Source organism: Talpa occidentalis, unplaced genomic scaffold (assembly GCF_014898055.3).
Source record: "Talpa occidentalis isolate TD23 unplaced genomic scaffold, MPIMG_talOcc4v2.1 talOcc4.8, whole genome shotgun sequence".
In the NCBI taxonomy this organism is placed as follows: domain Eukaryota; kingdom Metazoa; phylum Chordata; class Mammalia; order Eulipotyphla; family Talpidae; genus Talpa; species Talpa occidentalis.
Genome location: NW_023605194.1, coordinates 13,599,002 through 13,617,266, shown reverse-complemented (window position 1 = coordinate 13,617,266; position 18,265 = coordinate 13,599,002). Strand labels below are relative to the sequence as shown.

The 18,265-nt window shown below is 46.6% G+C and overlaps 1 protein-coding gene across 1 annotated transcript in view; it reads left to right on the top strand.

The window, feature by feature from the left end:
* Nucleotides 1-18,265, top strand: part of RBM20 (RNA binding motif protein 20) — a 166,750-nt gene that overhangs the window by 122,669 nt on the left and 25,816 nt on the right. Inside the window, exons 6-7 of the mRNA XM_054690232.1 lie at nt 11,398-11,541; nt 14,143-14,274. Coding sequence (XP_054546207.1) covers nt 11,398-11,541; nt 14,143-14,274 — 276 coding nt within the window. The remainder of the gene's footprint in view (nt 1-11,397; nt 11,542-14,142; nt 14,275-18,265) is intronic.

The window sequence follows — 18,265 nt, the reverse complement described above, 5'->3', positions numbered from 1 at the left end:
AAGTAAAGGTCACGCACTAAGGGTATTTGTGGGCCTTTTGGGGCGGTAGCTATTGCTGTATGATGCTTTTTTTGTTTTTTGGGTTTTTAGTTGTGTTTATGGTCTTCTCTCTACAACCTGCAGTTCAGTCCCCTGAAGCTTTAAAGTTGCACCCTCCTTTACATGATTGTGACAACCCCTTCTCCTCCTGGGATTTCCTGTGATATGAAGCCTGATAGCCCCCGTGGGCTCCTGTCCTGAGCACAGGGAAGGGGGTGGGAGACTCGGGACTGACTGTAAACAAAGTGCCTTTGGCTGAACACTGCTGGGGTGTGTCTGTGTGTTTTCGCCTAGGTCTGTGTTTTTTCAGTTTGTGAGGTGAGCAACTGCGGCCCGAACACCAGCTCAGGAGAATCCTAGCCTCCGCCCCCACCCCCATGCCCTCCACTTGTGGATGCACAAACCCAGGTTTTGGCGACAGAGACTTCTGTGCTTTCCCTCCCGATGCTCAGGGCCGCCCCTGCTCTGTCCCGGGAGAGCAGCAGGACTGGGTTCAGCGAGGCCTGCTGTTCGTGATTGAGGTCAGACCTCTGACCGCGTGACCTTGTGTACTGATGGGAGTGTTGACGGCTCCGGCATCACCAGTCCTCACAGCCTGTTTGCCAAACTATGGACTATGTCGGCATGTCTGTGCTCTCAACCTGCTCTGAGACCCCAGCGCCAAGGGGGAGAGGAGTCTGACAGAAAGAGGAGTTGGGCGGCAGGTGTCTAGGCACAGGAAAGAGAGGAGTGAGGAGTGGTCTGATGAGAGGCAAGGATAGGACAACTGGGCCTCTGTCCGGCGCGTCAGCCTCACCCTCTGACACTGACCCCAGAACCACAGGCCCTTTCCCGGGATGTGGAACCCAGAGCCCTAAATTCAAGTCCTAGTGCTAGAACCCGACAGGTTCCAGCCACTTTGCTTCTCTGAGGCTCCTGTTTTCCTTATGCCCAGGGAACTCCCCTGACACTGCCTTTTGAGTGAAGTAAAGAAGTGCATTTTCTTTTTTTTTTTTTTTTTTTAAAGATTTATTTATTTATTTATACAAGCACTGGGTACAGTCAGAAGTGCGGAAGGGTTACAGAATTCACCAGAGCCAGAGCGGGGAGTAGAACAGACAGACTGATGAAATACACTGCTGAGGGGAGCAGCGGGCGGCAGGAGAGGTCTGCTGTGCCATGTGGGACCCTCACTGGTGGCTGGGGATCGAACCGGCGCTGCAGAGGCTGCGGGTAGCTTCGCAGCCCAGCGCTCAACCGCTGCGCCACCTGCGGAGGCCCAAGAAGTGCATTTTCACCTGGCTGTGTAGCTGGTCACCAGCCTCAAACCTCACAACACCGTTTGCGGCCGGTTGAGTGGTCCTGGTCAGAGCTGGAAGGCAGAGCGGCCATAGGGAGCCGCGCCCAGTGTAAGACGTGATAGCGGCTATTAATGAATAAGGAACCTATCTGAGTCTGGCTTGTCTGGCCGTGTGACCTTTGGCCAGGTCAGTCTGTCTGTGTTCCTGCCAGGTCAGTCTGTCTGCTGCCCTGGAGTTGCTGTAAGGCTCCCAAGGAGGCCCTTCACTTACTGTGGGCTGGGAGCTATCACTGTTATGATTCACGATAGTCTGGGTTAATTCCAGCCACTCTGAACACAACTTCTTCCAAATGCTGGGAGATGGGGAGTTTGTCTAGCTTGAGCCTGAGGAAAGCAGCAGCAGATGGAAAACCCCAGACACCGGAGGAGGAGCATGCTAACAGGAGCTCACATTTATGTAGGCCTAGTATGTTCTTACATCCTTTTGTATGCATTAGCTCATTTAAGACCTTTAAAGTGCTCCCTGGTGGCGCAAGGGGTTAAGCACAGCACTGTGAAGCTGTCTGCAGCCTCTGTAGCACTAGTTCGATCCCTGGCCAGCCAGGGAGCAACCCACAGACCTCTCCTGACTAGCCCACTGCTCCCCTCAGCAGTGTATTTCAGTCAGTCTGCCTGTTCTGTTCCCCACTCTGTCTCTGGTGAATCCTCTCACACACACCTTGGCCCTGCACCTCTGGCCTGTACCCCAGGTCTTGTATGCATAAATAAATAAATCTTAAAAAAATAAAATAAAATGTATTAGTTCACCTTAGGCAACTCAGTGAGGTGGGGGAAGCTGGGAATAGAGAGACTAAGTCCTCTGCCTCAGGCCACACAGCTGGTAAGTGGAGGCAGAGGGATTCGCCCGGCTCTGGAAGCCTTGCTTTAACCACTAAGCCCTGCTGCCCCTGTCTGAGGGTCTCCAAGATCTCTCCCTGGCTGTGGTTCTCTTTAGGGAGCCCATTCTCTCTCTCTTTCCCACTGGACAAGCTACTTAGCAGGACCTGAGGCCACTGGGGCTGGCAGGGACTGTCCTGACCCCACCGCCATCAACCGTGGGGCCCAGTGAAGCAGCTGGTCTTACCTGGCACCCAGGTTCTTCTCTCCATGACAGCATCAGCTACATTAAGCTCAGGTCTCAGATGCGTGGAGGCTTTTCCTGCAGAGCCAGTGGAGGGAAGAGAACCTCAAGTGACTGGTTTTATTGTCAGAAATTCAGTGGAGCCTTGTTGGTTACATGAGCCTCCCCAGTGATCTCTGGCAACAAGGACAAGTTGTGGCCAACCCCCACCCCCACCCCCCCAGTCCCTGTATCACCAGCGGCTGCGTGGTCACACCCTCCTCACCCACTTTGGGTCTCTTTTTTTCTGGCAAATAGACTTGGGTCTTCAGGTCCTCTTTTTTTCTGGCAGATAGATTTGAATGCCAGTGTGTCTTTGTTTAGGAGAACCTGAAATAAAAAATATTGCCAGTTTGAAAACAAATTAAGAGAGTGAAAGACTCCTTTTAGTACCAGGAGAGGCCTTCAGAGAAACTGGTCTTTCCACCTGCAGATAGTGCCCTCCAAAGAAAAGCAGATACATCAAGGGTTAACCACTCTGTTCCCAAGGGCTACTTTACAGGCCTCCATGAGTGCCCAGCATTTCCGTTGTTATTTTCTGTTACAAAAGGTGTGCTTGCTGTGAAAATTCAACCAGAGAAGAAATATTTAATGAGGATATTGAAGTTACCCCCATGGTCTCCCACCCCAACCCCCACAGAACACTGGAAGGCTTTAATGCATTTTCCTCTAGAAGTGTTTTCTGGTCCTGGGCCAGAGCTTTCTCTTCTGATGTCATTTACATACATCTTTTCAGAAACACATTTTGTTGAGTAAAACCAGAAACAGCCAGGACTCTCCATTATAATATCCTTATTGTGTGTGGAGCAAATAGCACATTGCTGCTGCTAAAACCCTGTTTTTAAGCAGGAGTACAAAGCCTCAAGGGGCTCCAGAAACAAGGCTTCTTCAGAAAGCATCTAAACTGCTAAAAAAAAAAATTCTAAATCACCACAAAGCCCATCTACCACCACCACCAAGCCTAGGCTTAGCAGAATGCAAACTTGTCTCAACTCTGCAAGATTCACTTCCATGTTTATGTTTGACAGAGACAAATCCCTGAACTGACTAGTTGTGTTTGCTGCTGGTGGTGCTGGGGAGAGGTGATTTGTGTCTGTCTCCAGCCCTCCCTGCCCACCCCAGGGTCCCAGAAGAGGGATATTCACTTTCACTTAAGCTTCTCCCAGTTGACAAGCCGAGGCACTTTATCCTTGGCTGCCTGAGCCGTCATAAACAGAGTAATCAGGTTTCTGGAAGGGGCCGTAGGGCCTTCTCAGGCTGTAAATAGTTGTTTTGCGCCTGCCCAAGATACACTTTGCCTGTTGTCTGTCCCCATAAAACCACGTTGTAGTTTCCACAGCCCTCTAGGAGTTTGTTTAGTGCTGGGGCTGCAGATGGGCCCCCCTGGGCCACGGCTTCCATGGTTTCACCAGGGTCCTGCTCACCACAAAACTTGTGTAAATAAGAAAACTGAGGGCCTCCTTAGTGGTGCAGCGGGTTATGTCTCAGCACTATGTAGCTATCTGCAGCCACTGCAGCATGAGTTCAATCCCCGGCCAGAGAGCTGACCCACATGGTGCAGCAGACCTCTCCTGACTCACCCACTGCTCCTCTCAGCAGTATATTTCAGTAGATCTGCCTGTTCTGTTCCCACTCTGTCTCTGGTGAATCCTATCACCCCCTGCACCTCTGGATTACACCCCAGTTCTTCTATGTATAAATAAATAAATCTTTAAAAAAACAGAAGACTGAGTCACAGGGAAACATCAAGTTTTGTGGAAGGCCAGAGGCTTAAGTCATACATTGCCTTCACATTGCTGGCAGTTACTAGGACATCTGTCCCCTCTGGCATTCCAGGTCCATGTCCCAAAGCACTATGGCCTCCTGACTTCCAGACAGCAGGAAGGGTCGTCCCTGATGTGCAGAAAATACCCCACTAGCCCTCCCACCCCCACCCTCAGGGGTATCTGGTGCATCTCCAAAGAGAACAGAGAACAAGGAACCAGGATACCCAAGTGGGTTTTTTTTCCTTTCCTTTTTACCATCATTTTTCTTTGCAAAAGTAGTGCAAACAAGGTATCAAAAGATCAAACAGAAATAGCCATATAAAAAGTAGAAAAATCTATCCCTGCAGAGAAGACTGAAGATAAATGTCTCTCTCTGTGATTTACCAATCTCCAGCTAACATGCATGCATGTTTAATAACTAAACCTGCATTTTTGGGGGCAAAAATCAAGTAACACCATATAATCCGTTGTGTAACTTGGTGTTTTTAACTTCACATAAGCAATACATATTTTAATTGATTTCTAGGTATCTTTCTGCATCTGAGCATAAAACCCCATCAGACAGGATAACATCATCTGTTGGATGCATTACAGAATTTATCACATCTGAGGTTGATTAATTTTTCCATGAGACCTGAGTTGTCATCACAATTCTACCACTATTTCATTGACCTCAGGTTAAGTTCCTTAACTTCTCCCAGGTGTCAGTGTCCACCTCCACAAAGATGGGTATGGGTCAGAAGACCTCCAAGTTTTTAGATCTGTGACTCTGAAGTTTATAGGATGTTGAAGTTGCTCGACAGATGAACCACCTAAGACCCACAGGCAAGTCTGGCACCCATAAAACTAGATTCATTGCAAGTCAGAGCTAATATACTTTATAAAATATTTCAATGGGCTCATAAAGACATCATTGTCTAGCCTCCAAGTTAAGCCAAGATCCCTAGCTAGGGAGCCCACACCCACCTGAGCTCTGCATGATAGCTTCAAAATCAACGCCACAAAATAGGCATTTTGCCCCCTGTCCTCAGGTCTGTCTAGCTCCAAACCAGCAGAGGCTCACAGACTCTGTTCTGGATGAAATTAGGTCACACTTAAAGGACATCAAGCTGGAGCAATTGTTTATTAAAGATTAAATCTACACTTTGTAGCTGTAGGAAGCACTTTGAGAAACTTCTCTGACCTTCAGGCTTTTTGCCATAGGCCGCAATTTTATTGCAGTTGTGTGAGTTATTTGAACTGGGCTTGTTCTTTGAACTCATCTGCAAAGCCTGTCCCCATCTGCATTGGAGGGCATTGAAAGGGCTCCTAATATTCCTACTCAAGTCTGTTTGTTCCTCTCACATTTCTACCCATCTACAAAAGATATGTGGGTGAGTTGAGAGGCCTGGAACCCAGACCTAGGATCCATGAGGAGCAGTCTTAAGTGAATGACCCCAGCCTGTGAATATATCAGCCTAGGTCCCTGATCGCAGGTGGGGGCATGGCAGGTCAGTGCTGGCCTGCAGCCTCTGAAGCCTCTTCGCCTGGGAAAGGATGATTGCTTCTTTAGGTAATTAGGGATTTGGTTACAACCCTGACAGCTTAGCTCTCTCAGAGATTTGACCTTGGGCTGGAAAATTTCAAAAGCACCTGTCGCATGTGCCTCCTGGGAGCTCAGTAGGCCGAACAGTGGGTGAGATGTTAACAGAATCCATCAACACCTCACACCAAAAATTCAGGTTGGCGAGATCCAAACCCATGTGTATTTGTGCCCTGGAGCACATCTTGTAAAATTTACTTTAGGTGGCTTTTAAATTTAACATAATTCAGATTTACAGAAAAGTTGCACAAAAAAAAGGATAAGGAACTCCTATTTACTTTTTGCCCAGATTCACTATTTCTTCATATTTTGGCCCACTTACATTATCATTCTCTCTCTGTGTGTCCTTTGCCCGCCATGTCCCTGCCCCCCTTATCCCCCCCAATGCATGCTTTTTCTGGAACCACGGAGACCGTAATCCTCACTCCTAACTACATCAGCATGTAGTAGAACATGGACTTTTCTCTTACATCATCACAGTAACATTTTTTTTTTTTTCCAAGCCCAAGGTCAGCTGGCATTTACCTGTTGGAGGAAAGGAGATAAATATTTATGTCCAAGAGTCTTTTGGATGCCAGGCCTTGGACCAGGGCATTTCATAGAAATTGTGGCATTTTGTCTTCTAAACTGTCCTGTGGGATCAAGTTTTATTTTCCCCATTTTATAGACAAGCAAACAGAGGTTTGGAGAGATTCACTAACTTGCCCAGTTTAGTCACTGGGGGGCACAGACACAGACCCGGGCCTGTCTGTCTCTCCATGACCTTGCACTGTGTCTGCAGACTGTGAAGCACACATGTGATGTGGGTCTGGCTCTGGAGAGGCACAGGCCGGGGTGTTCACCTCAGTTCCTGATGTCCGCTCCTCTTCACATAAGCAGAGTCATTCAGGAAGGTGCTCGCTGCTGGAGCTTCCCTTCAGCCCTGCTGCAGGGAGGTCCCTCACCAACACAGACAGGCGAGTCTACAAGAGGAGCCTGCTGTGAACGCATGCGCGCTGAAAACACCCATCCCTGGCGGAGGGGGGACAGACCTCACATTCATTGGGACTGGGAGTGGGAAAGACACAGGTTTCCTGTTTATGCCCAGCACAGTTGGGGAAGGTTATCATTATCCTGATCTTAAGATTTAGCTTGGCAAGGATTCTGAAAGGAATGGAATTTAGAACTTAGAGCCCCATAAGTGTGGATATTTTACATCTGGAAAGCACTTTAGACATATAAACCATCCTCTCAGTGTGGCCACTGGGAAACTGATGCCTAGAAAGAAAACTAGTTTTCCCTACCGTGGATCTCACAGTGTCTGAACTGGGTTGCAATCCAGGCCCCCCTTACTTCCAGGCCCCCCTCTACATAATGAAGTCCAGAGCTTTTTACAACCCAAACCCCGGTTAATTATTTACTTCCACCTCAAGCAGTCATTATCCTGCATTCCATGTCTGGAAAAGTACCGTATCTGCCCCAGTGCTTACACTAGTGAGTGATTAACTATAGTTACCCATTTTTATTGATCAAAACCACAGACACTCATCAGACTTTCTGATTCGTCTGAGACATAACCAGGTTGCCGTATTGATAAAGAAGCTCAAAGTTTGGCCTGAATCTAGGTTTTTAAAATGTCAAAAGATAATGATCCTCACTTGATATATTATTACTTAAAAAACCCCCAGGGACTTATTAGAGAGCCCTGAGTAGGAATTAGTGCTGAGCGTGGTGCTCCTGCTTCCCAGTGAACGTTTTGGTTCTAGAAGTCCCACCTAAGGCTGCCTTCTCCCCGCTCCTTTCTCCTTCAGCATTTAGTGCTCCCATAGGGCCTAAGGCCATTCATCGTCAGGTTTATATAAACTGTTTCAGGAAGAGAATAGAGTGATAATACATATACTTCTCCACCCTTTATGAATCAAATGACGTTGAACCTGAGTTTAAAAGATATTTTAGATCAACGGCAGAAAAATAAGTAGACCGAACTATCTTAGGTCCAAATATTTACAAAAGTGTATAACACATAACCACATCAAAGTGTTTCTCTTTTTACCTGGATTTCCCACATGCCCAAATGCCAGGCTTGCACACCATCAGCTCTGAGAGTCTAGAATTTGTCATTTCAGGCTCACTTAGAAAATGATAAACGGAGGTACAGTGTTTCAGCAGGAGACACTGCCCGTCTTCCACCCGGGGTCAGTGCCCTGGCACGTGTGTGACCTTGTGAGTCACAGGTTGTGAGCCTCCAAATTAATATAAGTAACTGGAAGGATCTAAAACTTTTCTTGATTCTCATGACAACAGAGGAGTTGAGAAAATCCCACTTCTAATTCTGATTCAATCTTGGGAGAATAAAAGTTCTCTTCAACTGTACTTTTTTTTTTTTTTTAAAGATTTATTTATTTATTTATTTATTTGTTTATTTATACAAGCACTGGGTACAGTCAGAAGCGTGGGAGGGTGAGAGAATCCACCAGAGCCAGAGCGGGGAGCAGAACAGGTAGAAGGAATGAAGTACACTGCTCAGGGGAGCAGCTGGCAGCAGGAGAGGTCTGCGTGCCATGTGGGACCCTTGCCGGCAACTGGGGATCGAACCGGCACTGCAGAAGCTGCAGCCAGCTTTGCAGCCCAGGGCTCAACCACTGTGCTCCCAGGAGAGGCCCTTTTCAACTGTATTTTTATTTTTATTTTTTTTCAAGATTCAGTTATGCATATAAGAACTGGGGTGTAGCCAGAGGTGCAGGAGGTGAGAGGATTTATCAGAGAGAGAGTGGGGAGCAGAACAGGCAGATCTACTGAAATACACTGCTGTCCCCTCAGGGGAGCAGCGGGTGAGACTGGAGAGGTCTGCTGCGCCATGTCAGTAGCTCCCTGGTTGGGGATCAAACTCGTGCTGCAGTGGCTGCTGATAGCTTCATAGTACTGAGATTTAACTCCTGCGCCAGCAGGGAGGCTCCCTCTTAGAATGTATTTTTAAAATGTGAGTGATGATTTTCATTGAGACCTGTTCATTTCTGTGTCTTTCTGACGATGTCTGCAGCGAGAACAGTCTAGTGCTCTGGCAGCTGCAAAGGTATTTATTGTTCAGCCTGGCAGCTGCTTTTCCTGCAGTCACACTCAGATAACAGACTCTTGAGTTATCCTTTCAGTCTGGAGCAGACAGTGAGAGAGGCCCTAGCCCTCATAAGGACCTAGCCCCGGTCACTAGGCAACTGGACACACTAGGAGTGGGATGGGCCCAGCACTGCTGGGGTGTCTGTTCTGTGGTCCAAGCACCCATGAGCCCAGGCCCATCACAGCAAAGCCATGTGTGGGGGACATGCAGCGCTGAGAAGAGGGGGGCAAGGGCCCTATCTCGGTCCTCTTGATAATCTCAGGGGATCAACTCCTTTACCCTGCTTGGTGGCTCAGCTGGGTCTGTGCTGTATGTGGACCACTCACGCTAATGAGAGGCAATGATCCTGCCAATTACCGGTTGTCCCCGGAGAAGGGCTCAGTCCTTGTTAGCCAGGCCCGGCTTAGGGAGAGCTCCGTTTGTACCTCAGGGAGGTGAGGGGGTGTCTTGGGAGCTGCTGGGGCTACACACTGAGTCCTGATCCCCTTGAGGAAAGTGCTTGACCTCTGGACATCACAGCAGGGAGGTCTGAAAGGGACACTTGAGTTTTTCCAATTCAGAACTGAACCACAAGGGACATTCTTTTTGACCAATTGTCTTCAGCCCTGATGAGACAGAGAGGGTTTCTCATGGTCAGATTACCCAAGTATTAGCCTGTGTTAGGGCTGAAACCTGAGACTTTCCCACTGTGTTACCTGAGCAGGGTTGGCTCCATATCAAATGTAATTAGATGGTGAAGTTCACTTTATCATAGAAAATGGTGATTATGCAAATGTGGGCCACACTGTTAGAATGAGCTTCAGGTCTGGATGTTGTGTGTTGGTTTGGCTTATGTTTACTAATTTCTGAACTACGCCCCTTCCTCCAGAGACTCCAGGCTGATTAAGGTCTGCCCAGACTAAACGGCCATACTTCCTCCCTTCAAGAGCCTTGAGTAGGCCCAGATCTTGACTTGCAAACTGTGTTCTCTGGCGTCCTCTGGGACTGCCAGGTGGAGGGGTGTAGCAGCGTGCTGGACCCCAGGGTTTGACTAGAGCATCTCTTTTCCTTGGTGAATAGATAGAGCAGGTAAACATGCTTTTGCTGAAGATAAGATTGCAAGGCTAACAAAGTTTGGAGAGCCACTGCCCAGACCACAGGTGGCTGCTGTGAATGTCCATGTATATGTATTAGATTCTCATAAATCATTCCTATGCTCTTTTTCTTCATAGGAATTTTTAAAAATTGTAAATCAAGGAACATGAGAGAAATGGGGGAAAAGGTTCACCTCTGCCTTTTCCCCTTCAGGTTGGCTCCTCGAAGATAAGCTGTGTCAAAAGATGGACATGTTGTCTCACATGCCTTTCTCTGTCTGTGCTGATAACCTTTACAAATATTTTCATTGTGAAAAAATTGCAGACATGCAATTTTGCATCCCATGACCGAATTCCAATAATTACTCAAATTATACACTTACTTCATCTACCTCTTTCTGAAATTTTCTTGTTTTCGCTTTTGCTACACTTGCTACTTGGCAACCTTAAAATGATTCCTCTCTGGCACTTTGGTCTCCTCCTTTTCATGGCTACATAGTTTTCCACTAATGTTTGCACTGTTGTTTACTCAAATATTCACCTGTTCTTGGATGTTTCAGATGTTTCCAATTTTTTTTTTGCTATTTCCAATTTTTTTTTGCCATTCATAAATGACTGTAATGAATGTCCTTGTACATAAGTCATTATAGATTGGTGCATTTATTTCTGTAGGGTAGATTGTCTGAAAGAGTGATAGCAGGGTCATGGGCTATGTGGATGCTAACTTTTATTAAGTATTGCTAAAGTGTAGTCTCAAAAGGTTTTAGATACACAGTCTCCCACTGACAACATATGGATGTGCCGTTTCCTCATATCTTCAGCAGCCCTGGTTGTTATTGATTACTCCTTAAAAATGTTGCAAATAGGGCCTCCCCGGTGGCGCAGCGGTTGAGCGCTGGGTTGTGAAGCTGCCCGCAGCCTCTGCAGCACTGGTTCGATCCCCGGCTGTTCCCCAGCCACCAGAGGAGGGTCCCACATGGCGCGCAGATCTCTCCTGCAGCCCGCTGCTCCCCTCAGCAGTGTACTTCGGTCCTCTGCCTGCTCTGCTCCCTGCTCTGGCTCTGGTGAATTCTCTCACCCTCCCACGCTTCTGACTGTACCCAGTGCTTGTATAAATAAATAAAATAAAAATAAATAAATCTTAAAAAAAAAAAACCTAAAGAACTTAAGAAAAATTACCATTTAAAAAAAATAAAAAAAAATAAAAATGTTGCAAATATCTTTTGTAGAGATGGTATAAAATTGGTATTTTATGCTTCCAGGAAACATTATCTTTCTGCATTAATTTTATGAATTACAGTTTTGCAGTCATTATCTGGGGGAAGATAGCCAGGCAGAACATCTGGAATAAAAGGCAAGAGGGAAATATCTTTGAAGATCAACCACTGTTCTTTGTTCCCATTAGTTTACACAGCGGAAATCAGGTGCTGGCCGCGTGGTGCACATCTGCAATCTCCCTGAAGGGAGCTGCACAGAAAACGACGTCATCAACCTGGGGCTACCCTTTGGCAAGGTCACTAATTACATCCTCATGAAGTCTACTAATCAGGTGGGTTGGCCACTTTCATAGTATCATGTGCTTGATGAATGAGAGCTGTAAATATATGTATATATACATATGTATATATATATTTTTAAATAAAGAAGCTCATCTGACATAAAGAGGTGATACACAGCTGACCTTATGTTGATGATGGTGTTTTCTTTCCCCTTGTTTCACCCACCTGCTCTTGTGGTGGCCACAGGTCCTTCTGAGTTGTGTAGCAGTGAGAAGGTACTTTGGAAGGAGGTGTCCATTAACTTGGAAAAGCTAGTTGGCTTCCAAAATAGAAATCCGGGCCTCCCTGGTGGCGCAGCGGTTGAGCGCTGGGTTGCGAAACTGCCCGCAGCCTCTGCAGCACTGGTTCGATCCCTGGCTGCTCCCCGGCCACCGGAGGAGGGTCCCACATGGTGCCCAGACCTACCCTGCCACCCGCTGCTCCCCTCAGCAGTGTACTTTGGTCCTTCTGCCTGCTCTGCTCCCTGCTCTGGCTCTGGTGAATTCTCTCACCCTCCTGCGCTTCTGACTGTACCGAGTGCTTGTATAAATAAATAAAAAAATAAAAATAAATCTTAAAAAAAAACTTAAAAAACAAACAAACAAAAAAAACAAAATAGAAATCCACGCTCTTGAGTCTTTTCACTGTGTTGGCAAACCTCCGAGCTACTGCTACAGCTTAGCTTCAGAAGATACGATTTTTGTATCATATCTGATGGCCTAGATTGAGGCCCCGCTGAGGACTCACTGGGAACAGGTTTTCTCATTGATCCTGGGTGCGAGCATCTGGGGCCCTTGGGTCTGCTAGCAGGCGCGTAAATGAGGAGGAATTGATGGATGCCTGCTAAGTGTAAGGAACTAAAAAGAACCATTTCCTATGGGGATTGACTGAATGCCACATTTCTGTAGTCAAAGGCGAAGTCTATACAGCAAATACCTAACAATCAGAACACAGAAAGTCTTCACTTAACACCATGGATAGACTGGAAACCACAGCTTCAGAGAAATGACTATAATTACAGCAGGTGCTGGAATAAAGTCCTTTTGTTCTGTGTGGGCTGGGAAACTTTTCTTCTCAACATTTTAATGAAATGACATTGAACAAAATGACATTATTCATGGAACTGCTGTATTTCATCTGTTATTTTTAATAAGTAGTTTTACTTTATGAACCAGCAGAACAGGCAGAGGAGAACCTTTGGAGACTCAAAACTACATCAGATCATTGGTCTTCCTTCATCAACGAGGGATTAGATTACTCACCTTCGCCCTTTCTTCTCGGGATTTTATTTTGGGTAGATGTCCAAAACTAGCTTGCAACATTAATGCAGTGAGAGTCACTTGGTTAGTATTTTTCCCATTTGACAAGTGAGAGCTAGAGGTGGCGACATGCTTGCATCATAAAAGATGTATTAGAAAGCTGGGTGGCCACCTTTGAAATAAAACCCTAAAGAATTTTTACTTCTTAGTGTCCCATACCTCTGCCTTAGACTGTGACAGCCTGGAGAAAAACATCTAAAATTTTAAAATAAGTATGAGGGAAGGAGGGGGGCGGGCTTGTTCAGCCCTCGCAGCTCAAGCAAATGGGGAAGTTGGGACCCCCCCAGCAGGGGCCTTTGTCACAGACCAGTTTGCCTTCTCAACCTCAAGGGACTGGAATCAGCACATTTCAGTATAGCATAAACCAATCAACTATGAGAAACAGCAGCGCAAATCTAGTACAGCACTACTAGTATAAATACCAGATCAGTCAAGAGAGTTTGTCTAGAGACTCTGTAGACACCAATTGGATGGAAAGGCCCGTTTTTTCTGTGTTTTAGCTGAAGAGTAAAATAAAAGGGGAAAATGCTGTGGAAAAGTCACTGACAAAGCAGCATGGCCTTCCTTTAAGCCTAGGGAACCGCTGAGGTTTTTATTTTTAGAATATTTCTTTCTTTGCAAAGAACATGGGAGCTCAGATAACCAGCACTTGGGTTTCTGCCTCCTGCTGTCACCGCCACCAAGTCACATTTCCCAGGGATCAGCCCAAGGTCACCTGTGCAAAGACTCACACCCTTCCGACCCTCCCTCTAAGAGACCTGTGGGTAACGCATCCTCCCACCCCAGAGGAGTTCCTGTGGCGTGATGTGGCCCAGGATGGACACCCATAACTGGGAATAATGTTTGGTAACCATGGGGATCAGGAGAGGGGCCATCTTATAATAAGCTCTTTTGGTGAAGTTAATAAATAGGTCTCTTTGAACAGATGGGATCAAAGAGAACTCCTCCTTGTACTGATTTTTTTTTCTTTTTATTGAGGTATAAAATGCATACTCTAAAGTGCACTAATCTTAAATGTACAACTCCATTAATTTTTTTACATGTGTACGCCCATGTAATTACCATCTAAGTCAAGATAGAGGGCTTTTGGAGAACCCCAGAAGCTGTCCTCATGTCCCTTTCCAGTCAACACCCCACCCTCCACCCCAGAGGAAAGCTCCACTCTAACCTCCATCACCATCGAATCATTTTGCCTTTTCCTGAACTTCATACATGTGGGACCTGCCCTTGTGCTGAGTTTTGTTTAAGAACATTCAGATTGAGCCCAATGTATGTCATTCCTTTCTTTCCTAGGCTTTTTTAGAGATGGCGTACACGGAAGCCGCCCAGGCTATGGTCCAGTACTACCACGAAAAATCTGCTGTCATCAATGGTGAGAAGTTGCTAATTCGGATGTCCAAGAGATACAAGGAATTACAACTGAAGGTAAAGCATTCTCTAGTTCATTCAGTCATTCAACAAACATCAGCGTGACACACCTTGCCTGGGATGCAGGAGGGAAATACAGGAATTACCCAGAAATTACCCACTGCCTTTGAGGATCTAACATGAGAAAGCAAATCATTTTACACGGCAAAATGAGCTAAGTCCAAAATGCCTGCGACACCATGAATGACTCCTGGGACCCTACGTGGATTTTACAGGGGAAGGCTTGGAGGATGAAGTAAAAAAGGGGAAGGTGGCTGCTTTTCAGAAGTGGGACACACCCCTGACTACAACCTCCCTCCCTCCCCATACAGGTCATCAGTAACTGTTCTTCTGTCACCCCCAACCCCTGATCTCTTATTCCCTCTTCCACGCTCCCTGTTGATATCTCACGCCCCTCAGGAAACTTCTAAGCAGCACATGACTGATGTGGCCACTGTGAGAATTCAGGGATGATTTCAGATCACTCCAAATGGGGCTTTTATGTTTGTTATGGACTGAGACACACCCTCTTTCTCTCTCTCTCACATTGTTTGTGAAGTGTACATAAATCACATAAACCATCATCAAAGTCAAGAAATTGGACATGGAGAGCACCCAAAGTCCCTGTGACAGCCTCCTCCTGTCGTTCCTTCCCTCACACTCCTGACTTTGAGGAGGACGTTTTCTTGCTTTTTCCTTATAGCTCTACCATGTGCCTACGCCTCCCTAAACACTATAGTTTAGCTTTGCCTATTTTTTTGCTTTGTGTGAATGGAATCCTGCTGTGTTCTTTCACACCTTGCCTGGGATTCAGCATCACGACACCCATTTCACCCACCTGCTGTGTGACTATAGGTTTGCGTGTCTGTTCTCCCAGGGACAAGCATTCCACTGGGGACAGTCCTACCATGAATATCCTCAAACACGTTGTCCTGGTGTGTTAGTGCGTAACTAAGGGTAGGTACATAACTAGGAGTGGAATTGCTGGCTCACAAGGCATGTGGATCCTATTACTGGAGGATAGCAAGCTCTTTTCAAGGTTAGCAGTCCCAAATTTACACTCCTACTAGTAGCGTCAAGGAGCTTTCATTCGTTTAAATTCTTCCTAACATTTTTGTCTTTTTTGAATTACACATTTTTTTTGCCGGCCCAGGGAAAGTGTAATGGTTTGTCATCGTTTCCTATTTTATTTTTGTGGTTATTTTTTCATGTTTCTTGAAGTTAAGCACTTTCCATATGTGTCTTGGTTATTCCATCTCGACCTTCTCTGGTGGGACATTTCTTTTCAAGTTAGCTCATGCGTTGCATTTGGATTGTGCCTTCTTGCTGGTGTGCAGGGTTCTAACTGGAGCACTTAGTCCATTGGAGTTACTGTAATTCACGTTATATTTGTGTTGGAATTTACCTTCTCATCCTGTGCGACTACTGTCCCATTGAATAGTTTCCAATGCACTTCAGCTCATCCCACATTTACTTAGAGTCCTTTTTGTTGATAACCCACAGCCCTTAATCTACCTTGAGGTTTGAAGTCAGAAGACAAAGGCTCAGTGATTGTTTCTAGTTAGGACTACGATTTTGACAAGTCTACATATGTAGATCTGTAATATGTCTACCAGTTGCCAATTTCTGCTTTGCTTGCATGATTGCTTCTGAAGTTCCTTTGCCAACAGTTCTGCTTCAGGCAAAAACTGGCAGGGTTTTTTTTTCCTGACTAATGAAAGCATGTTGCTTTTTTCTCAACAAGTCAGAGATTCCACTCCATTCTGTACTCAGCCAAAGTTCCTGTTCTCCTGGATTCTCCCCTGGGGACTAGAATCCAATTTCTACCCTGCTTTCCCAGTAGAGCTCTGGTCTCCAAAGAAGGTATTGTCATAAGTTTCTAATTAGAATTAACAGCAGTACTCAGCTTCTTAAAGCAAAGTTCCAGGGCAGTGCAGTACCTTGCTGGGGACGATGATTTGGAGAGGTTCAGGGGAGTGGGCTAAAGAGATTGAGGGTCACCATCTGCTTTCAGCAAATGTGCGCTGAGTGCCCCTGCTGCGGTGCCAGTGAGCTGGTGGGGCGGGGTTGCTTCCCGACTGGTAGAGGAAGGACAGGTCCACACAGGTGTGGAAGGTGGTGACCCCCTAGGCTCTGCCCCTTCCTGCGTGGGTGCACTTGGGCCAGGTGTTTAGCCTCTGTTTCCTTGAGTTCTTTGGTTTTAAGCACTTTTCTTTTTTAGGTTGTCTCTCTGAGTCTCACAATCAGTCAGCCTCTCCTGTGAGGTGTGTGGGGTGGATAATAACAGTAATTATAACAGTACAAAAATAATAGCAAGAATAGGTACCTTTAATTGAGCCCTGGTTCTCTGGGTCAAGCACTGTGCCAGGCACTTACAGACACTACTGTAATCCTGACATCAGGCCTGCCAGACAGGTATTATTATCTCAGTTTTACAGATGAGGAAAATGAGGCGAATAAAGGTTCAGTATCACACCCAAGATCCTAGCTGCTGGCAGAGCCATGATTAAAACCTAGAACTGTTTTGGCTTTCCATTCTATGTGCATCTCCTTATTGTGATCTTATGCCCTCCATGTACACGTGACCAAACAGAGGGGAAGCAGGTCATTTTCGCAGAGCCACCCAGTCAGCAAGCAGCAGAGAGTATCCTATATCCTATAGAACTTCTCAAACTTCAATGTGCATGTAAATCGCTTGCAAGTCTTGCTAGAATTTCTGATTCTGTGGGTCTAGGGCAGTGCTAAGATTTTGTAGTTCTGACAAGCTCCTAGGAGATGCTGTTGCTGCCAGTCCTTAGAGCATGTTTTTAGCTGTAAGGGTCTAGAACACATTGTTCTCTGACCTTTAGTAGGGATTTTCCACCTCCACCACCTCCGCCACAAGCTACCACTCGGGGTTCTTATGAAGGTAGCAGGGGATCACATATATGAAAGCATCTGGAAGCATGTTTAATTACATAGTAATACCTACATTATGGTCCCTATGATGACATGAATCAGCTGGGATGCTTGTGCAAGACAGAAATTCATTTCAGGGAAGCTTATTGCTAAAGTTAAACCGGGAATTTATTGGCTTATGGCCATGAAAAGTCCCGGAGTCACCTTGACTGCAGGCACAGCTGGATTCAGGGCCCAGGTGAGACTGAGCCTCAGGAAGAGGCTCTCAGCGGCCTCTTGTGTCTCAGGGGCTCCTGGCAGCCACAGGCTCTGTCCTGTAGGTGGCGCAGGGGCCTCAGTGACTCCAGCCGCTCTGGCTTCTGTCCTCTCCTTTCCTTCAACAGGAGAAAGGCCCCATTCTCTCCAGGAGCTTCCATAAAGCTGAGAGTCTCTCAGAGGGACCTAACTAGAGCATGTGCCCTGGCCTGAACCACCCTCTGAGGTCGCACTGTGACAGTCCCAGGTGGAGGAGGGACTGGCTAGCAGGGAGGTGACAGCAACATTCTAAAGAGACCACCACAGCCCCCTCTCCCCTCAACCACCCCCACCCCAGGGCTGGCAGAGGTTGAGGGGAGTGTTGACAGGCCTTTCACCTACCAGCGGAAGTGGTGGGAGTGAAGGGCGGGGTTGCTCTATTTCTGCTCTCCTCACTGGAGCATTTCCTCATGCCTGGCTCTGTCTCCCCTTATACTCCTTGTGGGAGGGAGGGCTTCCCCTCCTCAGGGCCCTGGGGCAGAACCTTCTATGTAATAGTCATCCAGTAAATGCACGGACCGCATGAGGAGGAGGAAATCTGAAGGAACGATAAAAGCGAGTCTCCTTTCTGCAGACCAGGTCAAGAAGATTGAGCAATTTTCTGGATGGCTCTGTAGGCACTTCTCCAGTGTCCCAGAATCTTAAATGCAGATGAGAACTTGGGATAATTGAAACCCGTGTCTCCCAGTCACTGCATCAGTGTTGTCACTGAGGGTTTCTTCTTCATAAATTCCCATTTAGTAGATTTGGAGTAGGAATGAGGCTCCCAGGTGGTTTGTGGGCCAAGGGTCTGGTTTCGGGTTTTAACAGCCTCCCA